This window comes from Lactuca virosa, chromosome 5 (assembly GCF_052849685.1).
Source record: "Lactuca virosa cultivar CGN04683 chromosome 5, Lactuca_virosa_CGN04683_v6, whole genome shotgun sequence".
Lineage (NCBI taxonomy): Eukaryota > Viridiplantae > Streptophyta > Magnoliopsida > Asterales > Asteraceae > Lactuca > Lactuca virosa.
Genome location: NC_136430.1, coordinates 126,054,726 through 126,081,736, shown reverse-complemented (window position 1 = coordinate 126,081,736; position 27,011 = coordinate 126,054,726). Strand labels below are relative to the sequence as shown.

Sequence of the window (27,011 nt, the reverse complement as noted above, 5' to 3'; positions counted from 1 at the left end):
AAAACAGTTAAAAGATTCATTACGGGGTATGAACTCACCTGATGTGGGTGATTCAAACGGGTATGCGTGTAAGGATGAGAAGTTCCACGAATGAAGTCCCGAGACACAACAAGTCCTAAATGACATATATTGGCATGAATATAGTGTTTATAAACAACTATATGAAAGGAAACACCTTCCTGGACTAGGAAACACTTTGACCAAGTGTTGGAATCACATGTGATTCATAAAAGGGAAGTGGAATGGCACTAACTTGAGTTTACTACCATGGGTTTACGGCCAAGGGAGTTTACGGCCGTAAACTCATGGTCAAACATGCATAAGTGTGGGTTTGAAGGCTAGGGAAGCTTGAGGGACTTTTGCTCTACACAAGTATGAGAAAGACCAACACAAAGAAGGCTTTTGATGAGTTTACGGCCCAAAGGAGTTTACAGCCGTAAACTCATGGTCATTATGCATTTGAGGGTAGTTTAAGGTCTTATTTCCATCAAGGAAGGGTTCTAGGTCAAAGGTTTGATTGTTGGAAGAGTTTAAGGCCCAAACATGCCATAACATGGAGTTTACGGTCAAGGAAGATCTTGGGCCGTAAACTCATGATCTTCATGGGAAAAGGCATGTTTCAATGTTGTAATTCAAGGCCTCCTACTAGATATGAAGTATAGGGAAGAGTACTTACGATCTAGAAGCTTGAAATGATCGGTTTTGGCCAAGAACACTAGTGTGTGTTCTTGGTGTTTCTTGAAGATCTAAGAAAACATGATTTCCATGGATGAATCATGAGGATGAAGCTAGTTAAGAAGGATTAACAACAAACTAGAGCAAGAACACTTACACTTTTGAAGATCTAAGATGAAAAGTTGGATGATACTTGAGAGAGAATGGGACTTTCTTGACTTGGAAATGAGAATAATGAAGAATATGAAGGATATGAGTCTAAAAAGAGGAGTTTACGGCCCACCTTGAGTTTACGGCCGTAAACTCAAGTGTTGTGGCCGTGAACTCTCAATAAGAAGGTTAAGGCTTGATTTCTTGGACAGTGTCTCTAGCAGGTACATTCTACACTCATTCCTTAAGTGTACTAGGCTTAAAACTCCTTAGAATGACCTTAAACTAGGCTAGAACTCATTACCAATGAGTCTGACACTCAGTTGAGTTGATTGACTGGGCTTTAAAAGTAAAAATTTTACGGGTTGTCACAGAACACATCAAAAGTGTGGCTGAAAGTTTGAGAGAAAAAAGGCCCTCTTGATGGTTTAAGAAGTGTATAATGTTTGATGGTGAAGCAAATGATCAAGGAAATCCCAGGCATTTCCTTATATGGAGGGTTGCTGGAGCAAGTGGCTAGGGTGAAGGGATGTTTGTCTTGGTTTGTGTGATGTGGATAAGGTTGGACCAACGAGAAAGTGACACATAGGAGGCAAGTGGACACACTTGACCCACTTGTGGGGTAGAATACTCTTCTTATTATAAAATAATGATTTTTAATTAGTAAATCCTTGAAAAATAATTAAAATAAGAGTTCTGGGGGTTAAAAATGATAAAAATATGAATTTGGTGAAAAAATCCCGTCAAAAACGGGCTTAGGAGGCAAAAGTAGTCGAAAACCGGCATTAGGGACCGAACCTGCGAGGTTCGGCTCTTAGGAGTGTGAGAACCGAGAGGGAACCGAGAGAAGGAGGGGAAGACCGAAGGTCCGAAGTGGGGGATGCGAGGATCTCGGATGGGGGGCCGAAGTTCGGTCCTCGCTGCTGGCTTCGGTCCGAGATGGCTTCTGACACTTTCGCTTCTGACAATTTCGGCTCCTAAGAAGGGTTTCGGCTCCTAAGAGGTTCGACTTCTAAGAGGTTCGGCTCCTAAGAGGTTCGGCTTCTAAGAGGTTCGGCTCCTTAAGAGGGGTTTCGGTTCTATATAGCTGTTTTTCGAGAAATCTTTTCGTTTTGCGTGATTTTTGACCAAGTTAAGGGTCGGGATGACCCGGATGACCATAAAAAGTTTGAGAGAGATTTTGGGAGAGATTTCACATACTTGGAGAGATTTCATATACTTGGAGAGATTTGGGAGAGATTTCACATACTTGGAGAGATTTGGGAGAGATTTCACATACTTGGAGAGATTTGGGAGAGATTTCACATACTTGGAGAGGTTTCACATACTTGGAGAGATTTGGGAGAGATTTCACATACTTGGAGAGATTTGGGAGAGATTTCACATACTTGGAGAGATTTCACATTCTTAGAGAGATTTGGGAGGGATTTCACACGCTTGGAGAGATTTGGGAGAGATTTTACATACTTGGAGAGATTTGGGAGAGATTTCACATTCTTAGAGAGATTTGGGAGAGATTTAACCTTGGCCATTATTATCGTATAATTTCGTAATGCAAGGTTCGTGAACCCCGTTATGCTTCGTTAATGATCGTTTTAAGTCCCCGAAAGGGTCCTTAGTCGTGTTTTGATGCGTTCAACTCCCTTTTTAGGGTTTTTACATTGTTAACACATAGATTCTTCGAGACACTTGAATTTTTGACATACAAATGCACATTTTTATACATAGAATAACGTTTAACATACAAATACTAGTTAAGTTTGACCGGTTTGACTTGTTGACTTTGACTTTGACTTGAATTTGACGGTTGTCACACTAGGTTCTAAAAGGACAACTCAAAACGTCTAAAACAAAGCATGCATAACAATGGGACTTTTGGGACAAGAAGAACACTAAAAAGCTACCAAAACAATATCTAAGCAATCCAAACATAAAGGTAGAAGCTTTATACTTCCTGAAGCTCCCAAAGAAGATGATAATCCTAGATCTATAAGCTTTCTTCCTTCCTTGACTCCTTTGATGCACTAACTTCTCCTTCAACCATACAAGAAACACACTCTTAACTCATACACACACACTAGAGGAGTTAGGGTTTGCCAACAACTATCCTAGAATTGGAGGCTGAAAAGATTGGTGGGGGGGGAGGCCATAATGATGCTTAAATACTCCACAAACCCTAAAAGTTAGGGTTTCACCCAAACACTAGTACGTCCTGCGTACATATACGTACGCCCAGCGTACTAGGCGCGCCCTAGTACGCTTAGCGTACTCACATGTACGTCCAGCGTACAACTCTTGCTCCAAAAATTACCATTTGCCACTACGGCTTCCCATGGCTACTCCTTTCCAATCCAATGACTAAAAATGACATAATTACAACCCAATGGATGAATTTAAAATTATTTGAAGATTGGGATGTTACAAATATTTTGATTTTTAAAGTTGCTATAGTCAAAGTTTAAAATATAACTGGCTAGAGTGTGTTTGACACAGAATATTTGGAAGCTTAAAAACCTCGTTTGACATTACAAGATTTTAACATTTAATTTAAACAAAACGTTTCAAATCTAAAAGTTATTTCACGTAATATTTAACAAAAAGATACTAGCTACCTGCTACTCGTTACTAGCTAATTGACTTGGATAGCTTAAGATTGAAGGGTGATGATATATGGTCCATTGGCTTGGCCTAGACTGCTCTAGCACGCCAGCCTGGCCTGGCGCGCTCCTGCCAGCCTTGTCTGGCGTTCTCCTGCCAACCTTGCTGGGGACTCCCTTGCCAACCTCGATGGGGACTCTCCTGTTGGTTTATATGACTAGTTCCAGTCCGATGTCATTGGCCGCGTACCAATAACACCAGACTGGGGGGACTTGATGATATATGGTCCACTAGCATGGCCCAAACTGCTCCAGCACGCCAGCCTGGCCTGGCGCGCTCCTGCCAGCCCTGCCTGACGTTCCCCTACGAGCCTTGCTGGGGACTCCCTTGCCAGCCCTGCTGGGGACTCTCCTGCCGGCCCGGCCAGGCGCTCCCTCGCCTGGCCCTCCCTCGCCTGGCACTCCCTCGCCTGACACTCCCTTGCCATCCTTTCCTGGTGCGCACCAGCCAGCCTTGCCTGGGGCGTGCCCGCCAGCCTCGCCCGGCGCCTTCGGCCGGCCTTGCCCAACTCCTTGCTAGTTGGGCCTGAATTGGGCTGGCCCAAGGCCTGCCCTAATTCCCCTTGACCTAATTGTCCCCTATATAATGAACAGTACCTCCTCCATGGAGGAGGATCCTTCCCTTTGGCTCAGCCGCCACTATACTCCGGCCGGGTGGCTCAGCCGCCACCCTCCGCCGTCAGCCACTATACCCTCCGCCGTCAGCCACTATATACCACCACTAGCACCAAGATGGTTCCCCCCAGCTATGGAGAACCATCTCATATCTTCTAGCTGATCTAACTTGACCATCGGAGTCCGCTCCCGGGGCACAGTCCCTGGGACGGCTCCAACGACTTTGCACTGTGATATCCAGATCTCCACCGCAGCAGAAGACTAGAAGACTCGCCGGAGGTCGATGTCGCATCAAAGGGCGTTCACTAAAATTATAAATCAATTAATCTAAGTTTATCTTTATTAAATTTAAAATATTTTTTTAGGTTCGTTAATAATTGGTTCTTAGGTATTACTATTGGTTTAGGTTACGAACATGTATTAGAGCAATTCCAACCATAAACCAAAAACCCAATAAAATGGTGTTGTGGTGTTGTTTTAACACAAAAATGCACGGCGGATGGAGAAGCTCATATAGTATTGAAAACTAGGAGTGTTCGTTTGGATGGATCGGTTTGATCCAATCCAATCAAGTAAATCCAAATTGATTTCGGTTTTCCAAACATAGATCCGAATTGTCCAAACTAAATTCAAATCCGATCTGATCCGATCCAATTACAATTCAAATCCGATCAGATCCAAATTGATTTTGGTTTTCAATATATAGTTTGGACAATTCGATAATTCGGTTTTATCCAAACCATACTCGATATGTCAATATATAGTTTCAGTACAAATGCTTACCGTTCCACTATAACGGTCTAGAATTGAAATCTTTCAATAGTTTGAGGGTTATTATTTAAATTTACTGATTTAGTTTTTGTTTTTCTTCGCCGGTGGCTGAAAGAGAGGCAGTCAGCGCGCCATCAACAGACATGAATAGTAGAAGCGAAGAAGAAGATGGTCCGAGTACTCTGGATAGCTCTTTGCTCACCACCACTGACGTCAGTGGGAAACGTCGGAGCAATCAGTCGTCTTCTCCAGCGACAGCGGTGGTTGTGTTTAGCACTTTGGTGGCTGTCTGTGGATCTTTCGTTTACGGTTCTGCTGTAAGTTTTTCTGCAATCAATATTATATTTATTTGAATTTCTGTAGATACAGCCTATGAAATAGGGTACACAGCATGAGTTCATCAGTACAGTAATCGATTTCATTAGGATTATCGATTTTGTGAGATAAGATGGAATAGGATACGCAACAGTAAGTCCATATATTTAATTTTGAGGGCTACTTTTTTTGTTAATTTCAGAATTCATAACAATATAAAAATACACAGTGTTTGGCTGACACATAAGTAAAATTTGTTGATGATTACATCTAAAAATATCTTCTAACGATAGAAGATTTTTTTAGATCAAAACCAATGGCATCCGAATTTGTGAATAATTACGTAAAGGTAATTTGGATTGAACATCTGCAAAAAAGGAAAAGGAAAACTGTGAGCTCATATAGGACTCTCAAAAAGGGAACTTATTTTAAGCTTACTAATGCACAAATTAGGTTAATTTTTTTTATGAAAACTAATCTATGGTTGATACACAGGTTGGCTTTTCATCTCCAGCTCAGATGGGAATCATGGATGATCTTGGCATGTCCTTGGAAGAGGTAATGTCATTTTTGGTCACAAAAAAAAGTGTAATATGTTCATATAACATGTTTAAGTGAAGTTTCTTATGCTTATGCTTTCCTCTTGTGCATGTAAGTGTGGCTTCTCATAGGAAATGTTATGATTCAAATTCACATTTCTCAATGCTAATTTAGGGTTACAGAAATCTTATGATTATACTTCTTTCGTCTTCTCCATCTTGTTTTCATGATTACTTGCAGTACTCAGTTTTTGGTTCAATATTGACAATTGGAGCCATGGTTGGTGCAGTTATGAGTGGGAAAATAGCCGATCAATTTGGAAGGAAAATGGTTTGTTTTTGTTTTACCTGTAACTTGCTGTTGTTATTATTTTGTATTCTTGTTCTTTTGTTCTCTTACTATTTGATTTGATATGATATGATATGATATGATATGATATGCAGAGCATGGGACTATCTCAAGTGTTTTGTTTGTTCGGGTGGTTAGCAATTTTATATTCTGAGGCAAGTCTTACCCCTTTTTCATCTTTTTTTTTTTCATAGATCTTGATGTGATCATTCATAATAGACAAATAAATGAAAGTATGTTGCTGTTTATTGTATGTAGTCCTCTAAAGTTCATGCATCTCATTGCTTTTTAATTATTGGTAACAGGCTTCTTGGTTGCTTGATGCTGGAAGATTATCAATAGGATATGGAGTTGGGGTTATCTCCTATGTGGTAATTGCAGGATATTCTTCAGTATGTTACACTGATTTCCTTATTCTTTGACATTTGTAAGATTTCATCTTCAAATAACCAAATAGGTACCAGTTTACATAGCAGAAATAACACCCAAAAACCTTCGTGGATCATTTACCGATGTTAATCAGGTAATTGCAAATTGGTTAAATACAATATCAACAAATGTTGACTAATGACTGAATGCATTGAGCACCATTTATGATTTATTACAGCTGATGATATCTATTGGAATATCTGTAATGTGGCTTCTTGGAATTCTTATTCATTGGCGTACGCTAGCTCTTATTGGTAAATTTCTTTTAAACTTCAATGATGTTTTATAAATCTTGAAGACATTTTAATCAGACAAATAGTTGTTATGTTATATCCATTTAGGAGGCATTCCATGTGTACTACAGGTTGTAGGCCTGTTCTTCATCCCTGAATCTCCTAGATGGCTGGTGAGTTTTATTTAAAAATTAAAATGTTATAATTAACAAACCAATCAAATTATTTTTCTATTTCTTGCATTTAACTTAATAGCAAATTACTAAAAGTCTAAAACCTTTTTTCCACCAATTTTTTATTTTCCATATGAGAGAAGATTATAACTAGCTTTTTGCAGGCAAAAATCGGTTTATGGAAAGAATGTGAGAATGCTCTACAAAAACTTAGGGGAGAGAATGCAGAAATCTCTGAAGAAGCTGCTGAAATCAGAGTTAACAACTTTTTTTTTTTTTTTTTTTTTAAATCAATGGGAATATATTTTTCTTTCTGTTTATAATACAGGATTACACAGAAACACTTGATGAGCTATCAGAAAGTAGAGTCTTTGATTTGTTTCAACAAGAATATGCCAAATCTCTGATTGTAAGTCTTTCCATTTATAAATAATATCATTTATTATTCGTAGGATTTAATTCATATTGTGATAATTGTATTTTAGATTGGAGTTGGACTTATGGTATTACAACAATTTGGTGGAGTGAATGCTATTGCATTTTATGCAAATTCCATCTTTATTTCTGCTGGTAAGGATCATGCTCTTGGGTTAAGCTTTTTAATTTTTAATTTTTTTTAATGGGGATATATGATTTTGGATAAAAAAAAAATATGTTGATGAAACTGTATTGTTATTTTACAGGTTTTTCAAGTACTATTGGATCAATAGCATTGGTTCTTGTTCAGGTTATTCATACTTTCAAGTAGTTGACATCTTTAATTTTGGCAATCTCTTTTACAAGAGTAAATTACATAAATGGTCCTTGTGGTTTGGGGTAATCTGTGTGTTTGGTCCCTAACTTTTTTTTGTATAACTCGGACAGTCCATATTGTTTGATTTTGTTTTGGTTTTGGTCCCTAATCAATGAAAAAAAAAAGACTAATTTACCCTTATTGATTTCTTTATTGTTTTTATATTAAAAAAATAACATGGACCCACCCCCTTTCCCCTAAACACCCTCTTAAGAAAATAAAAAAAAAAAAATTGGTAAGGGCAATATAGTCATTTCAGGTAAAAAAAAACCGTAGTAAAAGAACACTCCAGGGACGGTCCGACTTAAAAAAAAAAAATAGTTAGGGACTAAACACACAGATTACCCCAAACCTTAGGGACGATTTGTGTAATTTACTGTTTTTATAATTACTGAAATGTGTCTTTGCAGATTCCATTCACCATTTTAGGTGTACTTTTGATGGATGTTTCAGGTAGAAGGCCTCTACTAATGGTACAAACTTTATCCTCTTTTCACAAATCATTTATTTATATATTTTTTCATAGATTAATTCTAGGGATAAATGCAAGAAATAAATTGTTTTTTTTTTCTTAAGGTTTCTGCTAGTGGAACTTGCTTGGGTTGTTTGCTTCTAGGGATATCATTTTTCCTACAGGTTTGTTTATTTATATTATATAAAATATTAAAATTTAATCTCCACTTTCATTTTATTTTCTGGCCCAAAACTCATGAAGTAAAGTCTAATTTGCCCCTGTAGGACCACCTTCAAGAGAATAAAGGGTTAAGCCCTATTTTAGCACTTGTTGGAGTATTGGTAATGGAATTCTACACTAATCAAAAGTTTAATTTTATGTGGCTTTATAATTCAGTTTCCAGCTTTTATATTTATGAATTTAAATTATGAGATGAATTGTAAGCAGGTTTTTAAAGGATCCTATTCATTGGGCATGGGGGGGATTCCATGGGTCATTATGTCTGAAGTATGGCTTTTATTCAGCTTATTTACATATATAATATTTGAGATTCACATGACAAAAAAATAATTTAAAATGGTAATTGGTGTTGTTTTTAATAACTAAATATTTTTGCTTTCAGATCTTTCCTATGAATATTAAGAGTTCAGCTGGAAGCCTTGTGACACTAGTTAACTGGTTTGGTTCTTGGGTTGTTTCGTATTCTTTTAACTTCTTGATGGAATACAGCACTCAAGGTCCTCTCTCTCTCTCTCTCTCTCTCTCTCTCTCACACACACACATACAAGAAAATATTGGTTACAATGGTTGTATATTTATGGAGTTGATGGATGTATTTATTTCTACCACAGGAACATTTTTCATGTTTTCAAGCATATGCTGTGTGACTGTTTTGTTTGTTGCAAAATTAGTTCCAGAGACCAAGGGTCGTACACTAGAAGAAATTCAAGCATCCATGAACACCTCTATAGAAACTTGATTACATGACATGATATGAAAGATTAGAATATAATGATTTTATACAATATTTGATTCAAAAGTTATAGAATCCATTTTTTGGACCTAGAAACTATTAATTGTCGTGTAAAGTGTATTTTTTTGGAGCTTATTTTGAAAGTTTCAGACATTGTTATATAACGTGTAGTAAAATGCAAAATATTGGGAACTAGTTGTAAAAAGATTAAAGATACAATGTGATATGAATAATAAAATACTATCGTGGGAAGTGGGAACGATAGAAATAATTAAATTTTTATAGCAAAAACTCATAATTATTAATCAGTTATTTTCAATATATTATTAATTAAACATGATATTGTAGAAAATACAATTAATTATCAGCAATCATAACTGAAACTTATTCAAGACGAATTTAAATTTCTTCTAAAAATCATGGATGAAATAAATAATTGTCTAACTTGTTATCGACATTAATACTTTTTAAAAAATAAAAAATGATGAGAAAATGACAAGTGTCATTTTTATAGAGCATTTGAAAAAAAAAATATAAATTATGAGAAAATTATAAGTGACACTAATAACTATTCTTTTATTAGTATAGAAAGATTTGCATGAATTAATTGTTCTTGAATAGTAGGCTATATTTAGAAATGGGTAAGTGACATTCTTTTATTAGTATAGAAAGATTTGCATGAATTAATTGTTCTTGAATAGTAGGCTATATTTAGAAATGGGTAAATGTCACTGTAGCCCAACCAACTTATGTGTTTTGGTTTAAAAGGTCCCTTTTGTTTTTTTTAGTAGTCTAAGTGCTTAAACTTTGATTTTACCTGTTTAAAAGAGGAACCACCATATTTCTTTCCGGTTTACCGGTTGCCATTAGTATATTGACTTTTCTATATATTTTTTAAAAGTTAATTAAAACAAATTCTTAACTTTTTTGGGTATGTCGGTACAAAGAAAGGAAGAGAACGTGACCCTTCACTTCAAAGAACGGCTTGTCGGACATCCTTCTATGATATTCCGATTGAATGTTAAATCTGGAAAAAAGAAGGAAACGTTCTCTTCTTCGTCGTCTGTAATCGGAACACCGTTGCCATTGTGGTCGCCCCCAAATTGGATGGTGGTGCAGGAAACGTTCTCTTGGCTTGATTGCAGCAGCCGATTAGTTCACCGGAGCCGTCGTCCACCGCCAATCTTTCTTAGATTTCTTTATTTGCATATATACCAAGTTTATTTAATGAGTATTATACTCTTAAAATCCATGAACAAGGTGAAACATAAACAGAGGATTATCTAAGATTCAAACATGGTGGTTGGTTCTGATTCTCTCCGATTGATTAGATCTCATGACAACATCATTATCCCGGTAGGCCTTTCCACCACTCTGATTTGATAGATTACTTGCTTCTCATCTGAGCAATTTGCACATGTCAATTTACATGGATTCAGACCACTACAACTGGTGGTGGGTAGAGACTTATCATGGTGGTCAAGGAGTTACTATAACTTTGTTGATCGGACTTGAAAAGCCATATTCAATTGCTAAAACGGAAATATCATGTTGTACTGCCAGATTTCAAACCCATGTTCTTGTTGGCATTTTGATGTAGGGGGTGTGATGTGTAATGTAGAACAACATATCATCCCACAAGACTTAGTAAGGACCGGTGTGGAGTTGAATATGTCATATAAGCATTGAGCAAAGCATTTTTTTTCTTTGTTATGCATTTCATCGAACAGTTGAGGTGCGTAGCTCATCTTCTTCCCCTGTTAGCCCTTTTGAAGTAACATGGCTTGAATAACAGGCACAACCATGACTATTGAAACTGGGTGCAGTTTAGGACCATTTGAAACCAAATAATATCCGATCAAATAAAGACTTTGGGTGTGTAGCAGGGGCAGTAAGAACAGAAGAGCATGTCTAGTTCCATGGAATTTGAGATGTGATAAACCTATTCCTTCTTTTTGACGTAGCGTGCCTGACATTTTTTGCGTTTTTGAGGTGCTATTGGGAATGGTAGAGGTCGTTAGCGGGGGAAGGAAATGGGGGATTAGAGCTTTCCGTCGGCGGAGAGAGAGAGAGAGAGAGAGAGAGAGAGAGAGAGAGAGAGAGAGAGAGAGAGAGAGAGAGATTAATGGATGGGGTGGCAACGACTGGCATAATTAACCTGCTCATTAGGAGGTGATTAGAAAAGGGGTTCACCGGGTGACCCCTTCATTTCTCTTAAAGGGACCTTTTAAATACTAAAAACATGAATTCGTACCCTTAGAATGCACAAAAAAAAAGTGACCATTTAAACCAAAACACGTAAGTTGGTTGGGCTACAGTGACATTTACCCTTTAGAAATTCATATATTGTAGAAGCCATGTGAGATCAATGACTAAGGGTTAATCATAAGATGTTTTACTTATATATATATATATATATATATATATATATATATATATATAGAGAGAGAGAGAGAGAGAGAGAGAGAAAAAAAAATGAATATACCCTTAAGGTATATATAAACTTAGATACCCAAACTCACCATACTACGTCGTTTTGTATCATATATATACATTGTAATTGTCCAATATTCTTATATTTCAACTTCTAACTTAATTTACTTCAAAGATTTTTATAAATTTTTCATTTATCTTCCTCTTACATAATTTTCATTTTCAACTACAATATATATAGCCTAGTAGGTGTTCGGCAAAAAGATCTGATGTAAGAGGAAGATAATAGTAAATTTTCGAAAATCTTAAAAGTAAATCAAGTCAGGTGTTGAAGTTTAAGAATATTATAATGAATATATCAAACAAAACGTCGTATTTATGGTGGGTTTGAGTACCTAAGTTTTTATACCCTTAAGGGTATATTCACTTTTCATATATATATATATATATATATATATATATATATATATATATATATATATATATATATATATATATATGTGTGTGTGTGTGTGTGTGTGTGTGTGTGTGTGTGTGTGTGTGTGTGTGTGTGTGTGTGTGTGTGTGTGTGGGGCATAGCCTCACATTGCTTTAAAACTTCCCTGTCACAATTCATGATGCGTGGTTATAGTTGTCAAAAATCAAAAACCTTTCAAATAAAGAGACCAAACATGAAAATATTCCATAGTTTGGGGCGCAAGTACTTAAATAGTTAAATACTATAGTTTTTGTATTTTCCCGGTGATGAAGACAGCCCCGCCATTCACATGCAAGGACAGTAGCCTATCTCTCTCTCACACACACACAGTGATATGGGAAGCAGAAGCAACGGAGATGGTCCGAGTACTTCGGAGAGTTTATTGCTCATCACCACTGAAGATAGGCGGCAACGGAGGAGTAACAATTCATCTTCTCCGGCGACACCCGTGGTTGTGTTCAGCACTGTGGTAGCTGTTTCTGGATCTTACGTTTTCGGTTCTGCTGTAAGTTCCTCTATGATCGATATGATATCATAAAATATAGATATTTGTACTTCAATGGAAATAAGATACGCAGCTTAAGTTCAATTCAATACTGTAATTGATTAATTTGGGTAGGATGATTCATGTTATTAGATAAGATGAAAAGTCAACTGTTCTACAGCTATCGTTGTCAAATATGATGAACGAATGTTGAGGATAATCTTCCTTTAATTTCAGCATTTACTATTGAGCACTATATATTAATTTTCTTGTTTAACATACGAATATGCTGAAAGAAATTTTGAGTCTCCAATCAAATTTGGGTAAAAGGTAACTTTGGATTAAAAACTTGCAGAAATGGGAGACTAAAAAATTTGCTTTGTTACTGTTTTTCCTGAACTAACAGAGTCTTCCATGGTCAATATAATGCATAAAACATGTTGACTTCTCTTATAAACCCTAATCTAGAATTCTATATGTGTTTGGTGTATATATACTCAGGTTGGCTTTTCATCTCCAGCTCAGACTGGAATTATGGATGACCTTAGCATGTCCTTAGAAGAGGTAATCTCAGCATGTTTAAGTGAAACTTCTCTAATCAATTATCAATATATTAATATACGAGTCTTAATTGTTAAAAAATTCATTTCAGAAATTAATTATTGTAAGGTTTTTCATATATTTTTGATTGTGCTCAAGTTTCTCAATCTTGTTTTCATGGTTAATTGCAGTATTCAGTTTTTGGTTCAATATTGACAATTGGAGCAATGGTAGGTGCAGTTATGAGTGGGAAAATAGCTGATCAACTTGGAAGGAGAAGGGTAAATTATTGTGCTTTCATACAACTTTACCATTTTCTTGTTCTACAATGCAGCAAACTCTACAAAAGTTCAATGGAACATGTTTGTTTTTTTTTTTAAATCATTCATTTGTTTATCATTATATCTTAAAAAGTTTCCTTTTCCCTTTGATTTGATCTGATATGCAGACCATGGGGCTTTCTGAAATGTTTTGTTTGTTGGGGTGGTTAGCAATTTTATATTCCAAGGCAATTCCTTTCCTTCTCTTTTTTTTTTTTTTTTTTTTTTTTTGTCTTTTATGTTGCATTGTTGTGTACTCATTCATCTTATCACTTTTGTAATTACTCTTAAACAGGTTTCTTGGTTGCTGGATGTTGGAAGACTGTTGATAGGATATGGAATTGGGGTTCTCTCTTATGTGGTAATTGCAACATCATCTTCATTCTGTTACACCAATTTCTGAAATGTTTTGTTCTTCTATATTGTTCTGTGTAACATTAAAAAAAGTCTCAAATTTGAATAATAACAAACAGGTACCAGTTTACATAGCAGAAATAACACCTCAAAACCTTCGTGGAGCATTTACCACTGTTAATCAGGTAATAAAAAGCTGTAAATATTTTCACTACTCCAGATTCATCCTTTAATAAAAAGCTGTTAATGCCTAACTTCATTGATATCACCATTTACAGCTGATGATATGCATTGGAGTATCTGTAATGTGGCTTATTGGAACTTTCATTCCTTGGCGAACACTAGCTCTAATTGGTAAATAAATTTCAATGATTTCTCCAAATCTTTAATAAATCTTTTGATTATATCCAATAGTTGTTATGTTCTTACAGGAATCATTCCATGTATACTACAGATTCTAGGCCTTTTATTCATTCCTGAATCTCCTAGATGGCTGGTGAGTTTGTTACATATTGTTAATGTTTGTAGATTTTCAAAGTATAATGTTGTAAAAGGAAGAAATGAAAGTAGAATCCTACAATAAACAAATAAATGAAAGAAAGTAGTTGCTATTTCTTGCATTTAACCTATTCTTTGTTTTTCAGAGTTATGCATATAAACTTGTTATCTGATATCAAGCTGACTGATAAAACTATATAATTTCTCAAGAGTTGCTAATAAACTGAAGCATGCTTCTTTAATGTTTAAAAGCTTTTGGCATAATAAAAGATATTTAAGGAAAAATGTTTTATCCATTGCTTTTTACAGGCAAAAATTGGTTTATGGAAAGAATGTGAGTCTGCTTTACAACAACTTAGGGGAGAGAATGCAGATATCTCTGAAGAAGCTGCTGAAATCAGAGTAAACAACTTTTATAAAAAGTTGACTTTTCTATAAGGGTTAAAACATAAATACAAGAAATAGCAAACCTACTTTCATTTCTTTCTATTACATCATTCTGTTTTCAATTTTGTAATAGGATTACACAGAAACACTTGATCAGCTATCAGAAAGTAGAGTCTTTGATTTGTTTCAACCGGAATATGCCAAATCTCTGATTGTAAGTCTTTCCATTTATAAATAATATCATTTATTTTTCATAGGTTTTAATTCATATTGTGATAATTGTATTTTAGATTGGAGTTGGACTTATGGTATTACAACAATTTGGTGGAGTGAATGCTATTGCATTTTATGCAAATTCTATCTTTATTTCTGCTGGTAAAAGAAAGATTTTTTTTTTTTTTTTTTAAATATAACAAGTATATGGATAATTTGACCATTGAATAACAGGTTATGAATAATTAACTGTTTCTTACAGGTTTTTCAAGTAGCATTGGTTCAATTGCAATGGTTATTGTTCAGGTTTTTCATACTCCCAATTAGTTCCTCTCTTTAATTATTTGCATTTGTTTATGAATATATAATTGTTTTCTTCAGGTTCCATTTACTTTATTAGGCGTACTTTTGATGGATGTTTCAGGTAGAAGGCCTTTACTAATGGTACAAACTTTATCCTCTTTTCACAAATCATTTGTTAGCCATTTTTACAAATGACGTAAATACCCTCTTCATCCTCATTTTTGAGAAAGCATTAAGCATCCCTATTATGAAAAAAGCCCCTTATAAGTTAAATCTAGGGTTTGCTTAAGTGATTTTTTTTTTTACTAAATAGAATAGATTAAAATATGTTGATAACTCAAACATATAATTTCTTTTCTTCAAGGTTTCTGCAGCTGGAACATGTTTAGGTTGTTTCCTAACTGGGATATCATTTTTGCTACAGGTTCATTTATTTATATTAACTTTAATTTCCACTTCATTTTTTACTTTTTAGGACATTAAAAATCGGAAAATCTACCCACTTATAACCGTGAAAATTTATTTGTATTTGAATAACATTGCTATAATTTGGTAGATTTTTAAATGTATAATAGGAAGAAACAATGTACAATGTTATAATAATTAATAAACAAATCAATGAAATCAAAGTACATTGCTATTTTTTACGTGTTAACTCTTTTATATTTAGGATAAAAAAAATTAGAATTTTCTAATTTGTGGTTTCAGGACCTTCAAGAGAGTAAGGGAGTAAGCCCTATCTTGGCACTTGTTGGTGTATTGGTATTGAGTTTTGAACTCACTAACTTTCTTTTTTAATTAATCATGAAAACAACTGAAAGTATTAATTATAAGATCCAGTTAAAATTTAAACAGGTATTTACAGGATCTTTTTCATTAGGCATGGGAGGGATTCCATGGGTAATTATGTCTGAGGTATGCCTTTCATTCAGCTTAATACATTTTATCCAGATTAATATGAACAAACAGTAAAAAGAAACCATTTTTCAGGACAATAGATAAGTGGCTAAATCGATAAAATGATGAAACTCTGCATTAATTACCCTTTAATTTCTTATTTCTTTATTTATTTATTTTTTTTTTCAGATATTTCCGATAAATATCAAGGGTTCAGCTGGAAGCCTTGTGACAGTAGTTAACTGGTTTGGTTCCTGGGTTGTTTCATATGCTTTTAACTTCCTGATGAAGTTTAGCACCGAAGGTCCTCTCTCTCTCTCTCTCTCACACACACAGACACACACACACAAGAAAACTTGCTTATGGAGTTGATGGATTTTCATTTTTTTTTTCACTCAGGAACATTTTTCATGTTTTCAAGCATATGCTGTGTGACTGTTTTGTTTGTTGCAAAATTAGTACCAGAGACCAAGGGTCGGACATTAGAAGAAATACAAGCATCCATGAACCCTTTTATTGTGAATTGATGCATAATATGCATACCACATACATCCATACATGAAGGCATGCATGCATGCATATGTCCTTCATCTTAGAATGAGTTGTTTTGAGTGTAAAGATTACAAAACTAAGCGATTCTTGGGTGGGACATGTCCAATCTCACATTGTTCCACCTTTCGTTGAGATGGAATGAGAAATTAAATATACTCCTACATTTTATTCCTATTTATCTTCCTACCATATCAAATGGTGACAAGTGGATTAAATGATTATTAATTTCATTAAATGTGTAATTAAATGTGACACATGTCAACATTTGATATGGTAGGAGGATAAGTAGGAATAAAATGTAGGAGGATATTTAATTTCTCATGACTATTTTTCCTCCAAACAAGAAACTGGAGCACAAAAATAGGGCATGACAGGTCGGGGTTCAAGTTAAGTATTTGTTACCAGCTAACGTAATTGGTTCCTAATTAAGAAAATGGTGTCAAACCTTTATAAGATTTAAACAAGATTTTGACACATAAAACCATTTTTGTTTCTTTCTTTCTTAAAATCAAATCGACTATGAACAAATTTATTATCTATTATTTATTATTATTTATTATAAATGAGATATTTACTTGTATTATATCCATTTGAAACCCATGTTACTATTCATTTTCACCTAAATAAAAACCATCCAAAAACTTTTTAACTTATAATGTTTGATGGTATTTATTACATTAATTGATTAATATTGAGATATATAAGGGTTTGGAGAATTTTAGTTGGTTGTGGTAGATTGAAGATTTTAAACAAAATGATATAACGTCAATATGTTGAGATGCGTAGAATTCTTTTACATGTATAATTGTTGTTGAGAAGATGTGACCAATGCAATCCAATTTAATGTTTTGACAAAATCACAAACAATAATGAAAATAGGAAATAAATGACATCAAGCTGAAAATATCATGAACTAATCAAACATAAAAATAAAATAAAAAAATGAAACAATGTCCATAATTTCATTGATAAAAGGGTTTTGAATGATCAATGTAATTGAAGGATAATATGGACACCGGTTGTGGTGAAAAATATAGGTCGGGAATGTTGTATTCCAGACTAGAGGATATTTTTTCAAATTTATTTATGAGTTGTTATTTCTTAAAAGAACAATACAAAAGTAGATTAATCAATTTCCCTAATATAAAAAATTAAAAGTTGAGTTATATCATAATTTCTCCTTCCATTTAATAAACATTAATCAACATGAAAGAAACTTTCCATCCTATAGCATAAAGGCTAAAGCAAACAATCTTTTCAGTGAAAGAAATTATAAAACACTCTTTTGCGTGTGAGAAATCATTTCATATTTTCATCCCTTTTACAGATTCGTTAACTGCTGGCATTCCCCTTCACAAATTTCCCAGGTCAAAGCACAACGTTTCTTACCTCCTTCAACATATTCCATTAATGGCAGCTGTTCCCACTTCCCATCCCCAGCCCACCATTTGACAAATTCACGCGAATCACTCAAAAAAGTTCATAGTTATCTCCATTTGTCTACATGTAAATACCTCGATTCATAGATTCAGATCAATCCAACCATAATTTACATCTCAGAAAATGATCAATTCTGGCGAAACTGAGCAGCAAAAATTTCTCCCCAAGAGAATAATCTTGGTTCGACATGGCGAGAGCGCAGGAAATCTCGACGGTGCAGCCTACACCACCACCCCCGATTACAAGATCCCTCTAACACAAGATGGTATAGCACAAGCCAATCTCGCCGGAACCCAGATCCGGGATGTGATCTCCGACTCCGGGAAGCTCCGTAACTGGAAGGTTTGCTTTTATGTATCACCTTATGAGCGAACTAGGTCAACTCTTCGAGAGATTGGGAAATCGTTCCCTAGAAAGAGAGTAATTGGGGTTAGAGAAGAATGTAGAATTAGGGAACAGGATTTTGGGAATTTTCAGATTACTGAGAGGATGAAGATTATAAAGGAGACTAGAGAACGATTTGGTAGATTCTTCTATCGATTTCCTGAGGGCGAGTCTGCTGCTGATGTCTTCGATCGTGTTTCAAGTGAGTCTCCTCTTCTCTTTCAACACTGCTTACCTTTTTGCTTCTGTAATTTAATGGCATTTGATGTGCATTACGAATAACACCTCCATTATTGTACTCTGTAATCCAATTTCAACTAAGAAGATTACTTACTTGTGATCCATATGTCAAGAGTTTTAAGTCATGAAAATGGTAGAAGCTTCACTCCGATTCCTTTGATAGATTATTTCAAAAAAATTGTGGAAAATTTTCAGGTTTTCTTGAATCTTTATGGAGAGACATCGACAGCAGGTTTCAGCATGACCCTGCAGATGATTTAAACATCATAATTGTTTCACATGGACTTGCTGCACGTGTCTTTCTAATGAAATGGTTCAAATGGACTGTTGAACAATTCGAATACTTAAATAATTTCAACAACTGTGAGTTCAGAGTAATGCAATTAGGAGATGGAGGTGAATACAGTTTAGCTGTTCATCATTCAGAAGAAGAAATGCAACAATGGGGATTATCTCCTGAAATGATAGCTGATCAAAAATGTCGTGCAAATTCTCCAAGAGGTGGATTTATTGAAAAATGTCAATGGTATTTAGATGGTTTCTTTGACCATATTGACCCTGATGATTCTGAATATGGTGAAAATGAAGATAACACTGATGACAAAACTGTTTCTTGAAGTGAAAAGATAATAATGTAAAACTGTAAACATTATAGCAATGTATTTACATTTCTTTACTCATAATAGTTAGATATTTGAATTACTTTGATTCTTTGAATAACATTGTGTGGGGGATTCTTTTTTGGGAAAATTGCTATTACTTGTAAAAAAAATGTAAATAGGTTGCTACTATGGTAGAAAGTAAATTACATTTTACAATTATCAGATTATAAATTGCTATTATATATGAAAATTGAAAGTCCATTGCTATTATGGGTAAAGAATAACAAGTGTGTTGCCTATATTGGTAAAAGGAGTAACGTATATTCCTGCAATTTGCCTTTTTTTTGTTATATTAGATAGTGGAATTTACTGTTGGAATTGATTTATATAGGACTTAGTTGATATTTGCCATTGTATTTATTCTAAACAAAAGTGACTACAATGTATTAGAAGGCTCTTCATAAAGGGAAAATATGCAAAGATTTAGTTTGCTTTGATCAATCTTGTGTTTTAGGTTCCTTTTATGTCGTTCGAGAACAAATGATGATATAGGTGTAAGCAACACATGAATGAATGGTTGTATATTTTAGATTTTTAGCTATAGGTAACCCTTTGCTCGAATCGAACCCTATTACTTTTACCGGTTTGATCATGTACAATGTGTTTTAGGAATCCCATGACTAGACAAGACCCACAAAAATGAATAATAAATAATGTTATCATTGTTCATTAATAAGTGGAAGACCCACAAAAATGAATAATAAATAATGTTATCATTGTTCATTAATAAGTGGAAGACCCACAAAAATGAATAATAAATAATGTTATCATTGTGAGTAGATTATATTATTAGTTCATTAATAAGTGGTGGTTGTTTTTACCAAATGAACTTCATTCACTTGGACAAAATTTAATCTTGTAAGCCATCGATGTTTCATTTTTAATCACCTCTTGGCTAGAGGGGCACAAAAAAATCGGTTCGTGATCCGAAGCCGGTTTGAAAACCGAAACCGATCCGATTTATAATTTGGTTTGGTTGAAACGAATCTGGTTTCAAACCGAACCATCTGTTTGTACCGGTTTGAATATCTTGCTAATGGAACTGGTTTTCAAACTTATAAAAAACCGATTTTCATATAGTAAAAAAATTGTTTTCAACCATTATTTATTCAATTTGTTGTTTATATAAAGGTTTTAGATGTTCTCAAGACCGATTTTCACCTAGATGCCTGGAAAATATTTTTTTTAACAATTAAAAGTTGAAAAATATCGACCCCTAAATGGTCTCGAATGCCCGAAAAATACCTTAGCTCATGGCTAGTTTTATTTATTTGCGTGTTTATGATCAAGCATTAAAGTTTCGTTAAAATTGACAACGAAAATAAGTTCGGTAAAATATGAAAAACTAGCGAAAGAATAGGTTTTTTTCAAAGCTGTTTTATACCGATCCTCACCGGTTCCTATAAGTTTGGAAATTTTTGCTCGGAAACCGGTTTGAAACCGATTCGTTTTTTACTTTTGTTGAACCAAACCGAACCGGTTCTAAAACCGATTCGATTTCCATAAAAAAAGAGTTTGTGCAAACCAATATTTTTCAACTTGTTTTGCCTCTTAAAACGGATTGTGTGGGCTTGATGTTTATTTTTAGAGAAATTAAATATCTTAATTCTTACTTATATTCCTACCTGTATGAAATAATGACAATTGTTTTAAAATATTATTAATATTATCAAAATATGACACTTATCACAATTTTATATGGATATGAAAATAAGTAGAAAGAAAGATAAGATGGTATGTAATATCTCTTATTTTAATATCTCTTATTTTAAAATTGGTCCGTGTGGGTTTACCCTTGTTGTATCACTTACAAATTGTTTTTGAAATATATTGTATTTTTACCCAACTTAAACATGTATATTTATATTTGTTAGCTTGCAATTTGCAAATGTCATCGTCAATCGATTTAGAAAAGATAAATCAAAATATTCCTAAATCAAAATATCAAAATATATTGTATTTTTACCCAACTTAAATATGTCATTTGAACACGTGGAAACAATATCAAATGAGCCCCTAAGAGTAACATAATTGATTTCGGGTTGGTATATTTACATAAATGGTTATGAACCCAAGTTTTAGCAACTTTAGCTTAAATTTCAAACTAATTATGGATTGAACTTCTTATTAACACTCATTCGTAAATCATTATTAGGTTGTTTTGTACCTAATTAACCTTATAAATGACATTGGCACTCAAACGAGGTGGTATGATATCTAGAATGGCTCAATGATTGTTGGAAGAAACAATTTATAGCAAAGTTGTCAATATCGAAATCTTACATATAATTGTTTTATATTTTGCAACATCGTGACAGTAAGATAAGTCTTTAAATTTGCTTGCAAGTTTTTGTTATTGCAATATTGTTTATAAATGATATCAATTAAGACATCAGTCTTAACGACAAAATCAACTTTAATTATTTAAGCAGTAACAAAAATTCTTGCAGATGTAAACCACAATAATTAAGGAGAAAACATTTTAAGCAGAAAAAGAACCTTGATCATCATTAACATGTATGTGGAATATATGGTGAATAACATACTGACTCATGTTCAAATCTTGACACTACTCAGCTCATGTGGCCATGAAGGTTCGTCTGCAAGCCTCATATTCGCAGCGGGGTCGGTGCGCGAAAACTGGTCCGAAAAACCTCATTATGGAATTCCATTTCCAAAAAAACTAAATGTACAAAATCAAAAAGTGACTAATGATGTGCACATATTATACCTATTTGACTTTAAATTTATAGACCTAACTACTTATCTACTAATGCAGCTATATGTAGTGTACCTAGTCAGTTTATAGTATAGTAAAGTAAGTTGGGTATCGAACACAGTGAACAAATTCAATATACTAAATAATTACCAAAAATTAATCTAAAAATAAAGAAGGGGTTTTATCTGATTTTGCAAGTTCAGATAAACTTATAACTAAACAAACACTTAACTAGGAACGGATGTTATCAAGATATTAAAAGCACTTTCGTTTAGTTTTGAATCCACATTTTTCATATGGTTAATTCTTATTTATGGATTACTAAAGTTAGTTACTACAATAGATATTATTAGCAATCTTGATTAGATCTCCTAATATTTTTATCAATTCATGAACTACTATGTAATGATCATAAACAAGCAAACACATAATTGACTATTAAGAATTAGTGAGCTATGTAAATTTATCTAAACACAATTATGATCAAATTATGTTCTCTAACACAGATAAAGTTGATGTCTTTATTACCTAATCTAAGATTTGGTGAATCCTAGCTCTAGCAACTTAATGTTCCTAAACTACTGGGTAATCAAGTTCATGCAATATAAATTGATCATTCAATTACACTTAACCTGAATATAAGCAACAAAGATTAAAACTTTATCATGCTAGGTATCAAAAATCAAACACAAGCTTAATCAAACTTCATACAATCCATAAAAGTAAGGAACTAACTCATAGTTTTAGGTTTCATCTAACTAAACGAAAGTCTACTAAATTAGTTAGTCATGTCAGTAATCAAACACAAGAACACAATAGGAATAAAGCTAAACATGATCAAACCGAATGTGTAATGTGTTATCTTGATTGGATCTTCAAATCTTCTTAACTTCAATTGAATTCTTTCTCCAACAGTTGAATCTCACAGATTTTTGGCTTCTGATTTCGACTAACTCTTCAGAATAATTACTCCAACTCTCCCAAAATCGAATATGGCAAAGGTTATATATAGATTCCTTAAAAACGTCCCTCACGTCGTGAGAATTAGGATCTCATGTTGTGAGGAATATTGAATTTGTGTTCGGCAAGGAATTTGGATTCCGTGTATATATCTACTAGAACATTTGACTTCTCACGTCGTGAGTTCCCTTCATACGTAAACTATCGAGGATTTCCTAATAACCACGCCGTGTTACTTCATTGTCACATCGTGGGGAATGTCCTTGCTAAATTCTTCTTCCTTTTAAACTCTATTAAGCTCCCAATTCAGCTCCAGTCCTTCTAGGTTTCAATATTCTTCACTTCTGGCAAGTTTTCCTCAAGAATGTCCTATTTGGCTGCAAAATGTAATTTGAACTCAATAAGTATCGAATATCTTTACAATTAACCAAAATATAACTTAAAATGTATTAAAATAATGCCAAAATATATGTATAGATATGACAATATCAACTAACATACAAATGTCACACTACGTTGCATAACCGGAGGCGAATGTACGAAGCTGTGATGCTCTATGTGGCTTCGAATAAATTTTTGAGATTCGATTTTATATTGAATAACTTTTTCTTTAATGTTTTACATGAGATTTTTTGAAGAAAATTGACAATTTCTAGGGTCTAGAAAACTAAAGACATAACAAAAAAAAATAGAGGATCATATTATCAAAGTTCCTAGTTATGGTGTGTAAAATGCATTAATCAATATTGAGCGTTAACACCTCGGAGTCTCGGACTCCCCTTTTATCAATTACAAGAATTTTAATTGTGGTGTGTAAATTTCACAAAGAGTCCCATTTCGTCGGGTTTCAATGGCGTTCTCTTCAACGGTGCATTTCCCCTCCCTCTGCCGTCTGTCGAAAGCATCTACCTCTTCTTCACCATTAATTCCGTCCGCTTCGATTTCCATTCGATCTTCTCCTTCTCATATTAATCTAAATATTGTGAGAAAGAATTTCTCAATTCGCGCGATTTCAACACAAGGTATTGGTTCTCTGTTGCTTCGTTACATCTTCTCTGGTTAATGATTATGTATCTTCACCTCGTTTATTCACGATTTTACTGCCTTGATTGTGATTATAGTACCTGATTTCACTTTAATGTATCTTCTTAGGTTACATTTGTAGAAATTTGGAATTATTGGGGGTTTGTTTTCTTTATTTCTCTGGGTTTTAGGGTTTGAAGGAATTCAGTCGGTTTAGTCTCTAATAGCAGTAACTCTTCCACCAATCTTACCCTCAAACTTACGATATTTCTGAGAGAATATGCCTCAACTCATAGTTTGTTCTGTAAAGACAAATTGTGGCAAGTGTGGGAGTAGGTTTCATGGAAGCTTGAGTAAATTGGACACAGAAAGGATAGCATCAAACTTAGTCTTGAGTAGATATGGTGATTTAGAGTATTGGGTAGAAGACTTGAGTACAGAAGGGTATATGGAACAGTTAGCTATCGTGTTAGGATTTGAGTAACTATTTATTAATTAGTAGATACTTGCTCAAATCCAATAAAAATAAAAAGGAAGAAAACAGAGATATGATTTAAAGTTTTGGGGTCAAATGGGCTAATATTACATCTTTAGAAACTAATCCTGATTCTTTTAGACTTTTTAAGCAAATTGTGATCTTTACAAATTCCTGATTCTCTTAGCATAAATGTAATTCATAAAGGCGGTGATATCATATGTTTAATGCATTTTGCATTTATGATAACATATTTATGTCTAAAATTGTGGATGCATATTGTATATTTGTAGCAGCACCTACATCTGGAGGAATAGCACCTGCAATTGATTTGACAGATAATGCATTGAAGCATTTAAACAAAATGAGGTCTGAAAAGAATGATGATTTATGTTTGAGAATTGGTGTTAAACAAGGTGGATGCTCAGGCATGTCTTACACCATGGAATTTGAGAGCAGGGAAAACGCAAGACCAGATGACACTGTTATGGAATACAACGGTTTTGTCATTGGTATACTTTTTTTATTCTAAGATTAAAAGCAAAAAAAAAAAAAAATACAAGCATTTATTTTCGTATTATAGGCTTATAGCATCCTACTTTCATTTCTTCTTAATACAAAGCACTTTTGAATGATATAAAGAGTGAAATATTATTTGCATAAATTCACATTTAACTAATTGGTTGATTTCTAGATGTTGATTTTGTTTTTGTGAACTTGTGTGCAGTTTGTGATCCGAAGAGTCTTCTCTTCATATTCGGGATGCAACTTGACTTTAGTGATGCACTTATTGGAGGAGGCTTTTCATTTAAAAACCCGAATGCTACACAAACATGTGGTTGTGGAAAATCATTTGCTGCTGAGATGTGAAGGAAACATGTATTTATAGACCATATGATGTTTATACTCGAAATATATATAAATTGATACATAGATTGTAGTGGAATCGCTCCATTGTCTATTTCTTATGTGTATTTTGCATATGAAAATCACTTTCACGTTTCGATGAGTTTATTCGATCAATATTGTGATGTCATGATATTTGAATCCAATCGATGAATTTATTAGGATGCATTTAGACCGGACTCGACGAGTTTTGTTGGCTATTTTCAATAATGATGATTAGGAAAACTAATTCATGGTATATTGCAAATTAACCTTTTTATAGATTATAAAACATTAATAATTGAGGTGTGGATGATTTCAAGAGCATCTATATGGCCTTGCAAATTGTATTGTATTTTCACTTACACCATCCATAATGGTTAAGCCCTTTCTTATAGAAAAGTTTATTTACATCAACAAAAAAAGTTATGTTTACAAATCTTTTCCAATGCATGAGCATTTAAGTTTCTTATAATATTTAAACATTTAAAATGTTTTATGAAGCAACTTTATATGATATTTCGTTTTCTGTTTGATATTTATTTTAATTTTGTCAAATATTTAGTGATAAAATTGATTTGTAGTTTGTATATTCAATGTTTTAAATTAATTAGTTAAAAAAATTAAGAAAGATTGTTGGGACTAGGTTTTGGTTTGCCCCTTTCTTCTTATTAGGAACCTTATTATACAAGGTGCTTGTTGCTCACCCCAGTCTCTAAAGGAGCACACATTTGTTACCACCAAACGACAAAACCGGGAGCGGAAAGAGGGACTTGACCCTTGAACCTCCTCACAAGACTGCTCAGATAGACATGCGAGAGACCTCAACATTTGAGGGTGTTTTCCGCAAAACTAGCTGATAGCCAATAGCTGGTAGCATTTTGTTAAACACTACGCGAGATAGCTTTTAGATTTGGAGCGTTTTGTTTAAACTAAACGCTAAAAGTCTGTAATGTCAACCGAGGCTTTTTGTTCAAAACATAGCGTTTTGGCAAACATTAGAACCTAGAAGCTTCCAAACACTCGGTGTCAAACATGTCTGCGTTAAAAAGGGGTAGGTATAATGAAGGCATGCCAAGTCAAGAAAAAGACTTCCTTACTTTTAGTCTTAACTAGGGAAGGGTTGCCCCCACTCTGCGGGGGTCAATTGGTATCATAAATTTTTTTTCTAATTTTGTTGTATTGTTATGTTAATAATAGAACGTAAAGAAGAAACAAAACATATATACTACCAACTTATTTATGATCAGGAATAATTACATAGAAACATTCAGCTGTCTTTGGTGTTGATGCTATTTAAAGCTGCTTCTAGCATCTGAATTTTTTTTTTTGTGTATGAGTGTAGTTATTTGTGTGTTAGTCTGACGATTTGGAATGAAGGCTTATTCTAATTTATGGTCGTTTAATTTTACGTGGTAGGTTAGAGAGGTAATGATAACATTTAAATCTTGTTTATGTTTATTTCAATTTCTGACGTTTGAATGATCTTCGGGTTTGATATGGTGGTTCACAAAAGTTAATGAGGCAGGTCTATGCTTTTAGGGTGGCGTTTCTTTAAGCAACTTTTTATTATTTACTATATATTACATGCGCTTATAGGTAAAAACGAAAGACTTAGACATCTGTGAACTTCTTCAT

At 34.0% G+C, this 27,011-nt stretch overlaps 4 protein-coding genes across 12 annotated transcripts; all 4 read left to right on the top strand.

Annotated features, from left to right (window-relative positions):
- Positions 1–4,918: 4,918 nt before the first annotated feature.
- On the top strand, positions 4,919–9,321 carry LOC145114840 (sugar transporter ERD6-like 5). Its single transcript, XM_079050934.1, has 18 exons — positions 4,919–5,185; positions 5,679–5,741; positions 5,964–6,053; positions 6,167–6,226; positions 6,377–6,442; positions 6,529–6,594; positions 6,679–6,754; positions 6,842–6,906; positions 7,071–7,163; positions 7,235–7,315; positions 7,392–7,476; positions 7,590–7,633; positions 8,110–8,172; positions 8,276–8,335; positions 8,438–8,494; positions 8,601–8,660; positions 8,776–8,890; positions 9,005–9,321. Exons 1-18 carry the CDS (start codon positions 5,012–5,014, stop codon positions 9,130–9,132), a joined length of 1,446 nt encoding a protein of 481 aa, XP_078907060.1. The 5' UTR covers positions 4,919–5,011; the 3' UTR covers positions 9,133–9,321.
- Positions 9,322–12,201: 2,880 nt separating this feature from the next.
- Positions 12,202–16,757, top strand: LOC145114839 (sugar transporter ERD6-like 5). Of its 8 annotated transcripts, none has more exons than XM_079050929.1 (18): positions 12,204–12,542; positions 13,023–13,085; positions 13,253–13,342; positions 13,510–13,569; positions 13,677–13,742; positions 13,855–13,920; positions 14,014–14,089; positions 14,167–14,231; positions 14,543–14,635; positions 14,754–14,834; positions 14,911–14,995; positions 15,096–15,139; positions 15,215–15,277; positions 15,501–15,560; positions 15,845–15,898; positions 15,992–16,051; positions 16,223–16,337; positions 16,433–16,757. In XM_079050929.1, exons 1-18 carry the CDS (start codon positions 12,372–12,374, stop codon positions 16,558–16,560), a joined length of 1,440 nt encoding a protein of 479 aa, XP_078907055.1. In that variant the 5' UTR covers positions 12,204–12,371; the 3' UTR covers positions 16,561–16,757. The 8 variants fall into 8 exon arrangements, 6 of the variants coding, with proteins under 6 accessions (XP_078907059.1, XP_078907056.1, XP_078907058.1 ...); XM_079050928.1 differs by having other exon boundaries at positions 15,977–16,051; XR_013711259.1 differs by lacking the exon at positions 16,433–16,757 and having other exon boundaries at positions 12,202–12,542; positions 15,215–15,257; positions 16,002–16,051; positions 16,223–16,291.
- A 1,087-nt stretch (positions 16,758–17,844) lies between these two features.
- LOC145117387 (phosphoglycerate mutase-like protein AT74H) lies at positions 17,845–19,369 on the top strand. Its single transcript, XM_079053681.1, has 2 exons — positions 17,845–18,611; positions 18,845–19,369. The coding sequence occupies exons 1-2, from the start codon at positions 18,149–18,151 to the stop codon at positions 19,264–19,266; spliced, it is 885 nt and encodes a 294-aa protein (XP_078909807.1). The 5' UTR covers positions 17,845–18,148; the 3' UTR covers positions 19,267–19,369.
- A 4,398-nt stretch (positions 19,370–23,767) lies between these two features.
- On the top strand, positions 23,768–25,497 carry CPISCA (chloroplast-localized ISCA-like protein). 2 transcript variants are annotated; one of them, XM_079047535.1, is made up of 3 exons: positions 23,768–24,012; positions 24,785–25,000; positions 25,216–25,497. In XM_079047535.1, exons 1-3 carry the CDS (start codon positions 23,841–23,843, stop codon positions 25,356–25,358), a joined length of 531 nt encoding a protein of 176 aa, XP_078903661.1. In that variant the 5' UTR covers positions 23,768–23,840; the 3' UTR covers positions 25,359–25,497. The 2 variants fall into 2 exon arrangements, with proteins under 2 accessions (XP_078903661.1, XP_078903660.1); XM_079047534.1 differs by having other exon boundaries at positions 24,782–25,000.
- The last annotated feature ends 1,514 nt before the right edge of the window (positions 25,498–27,011 follow it).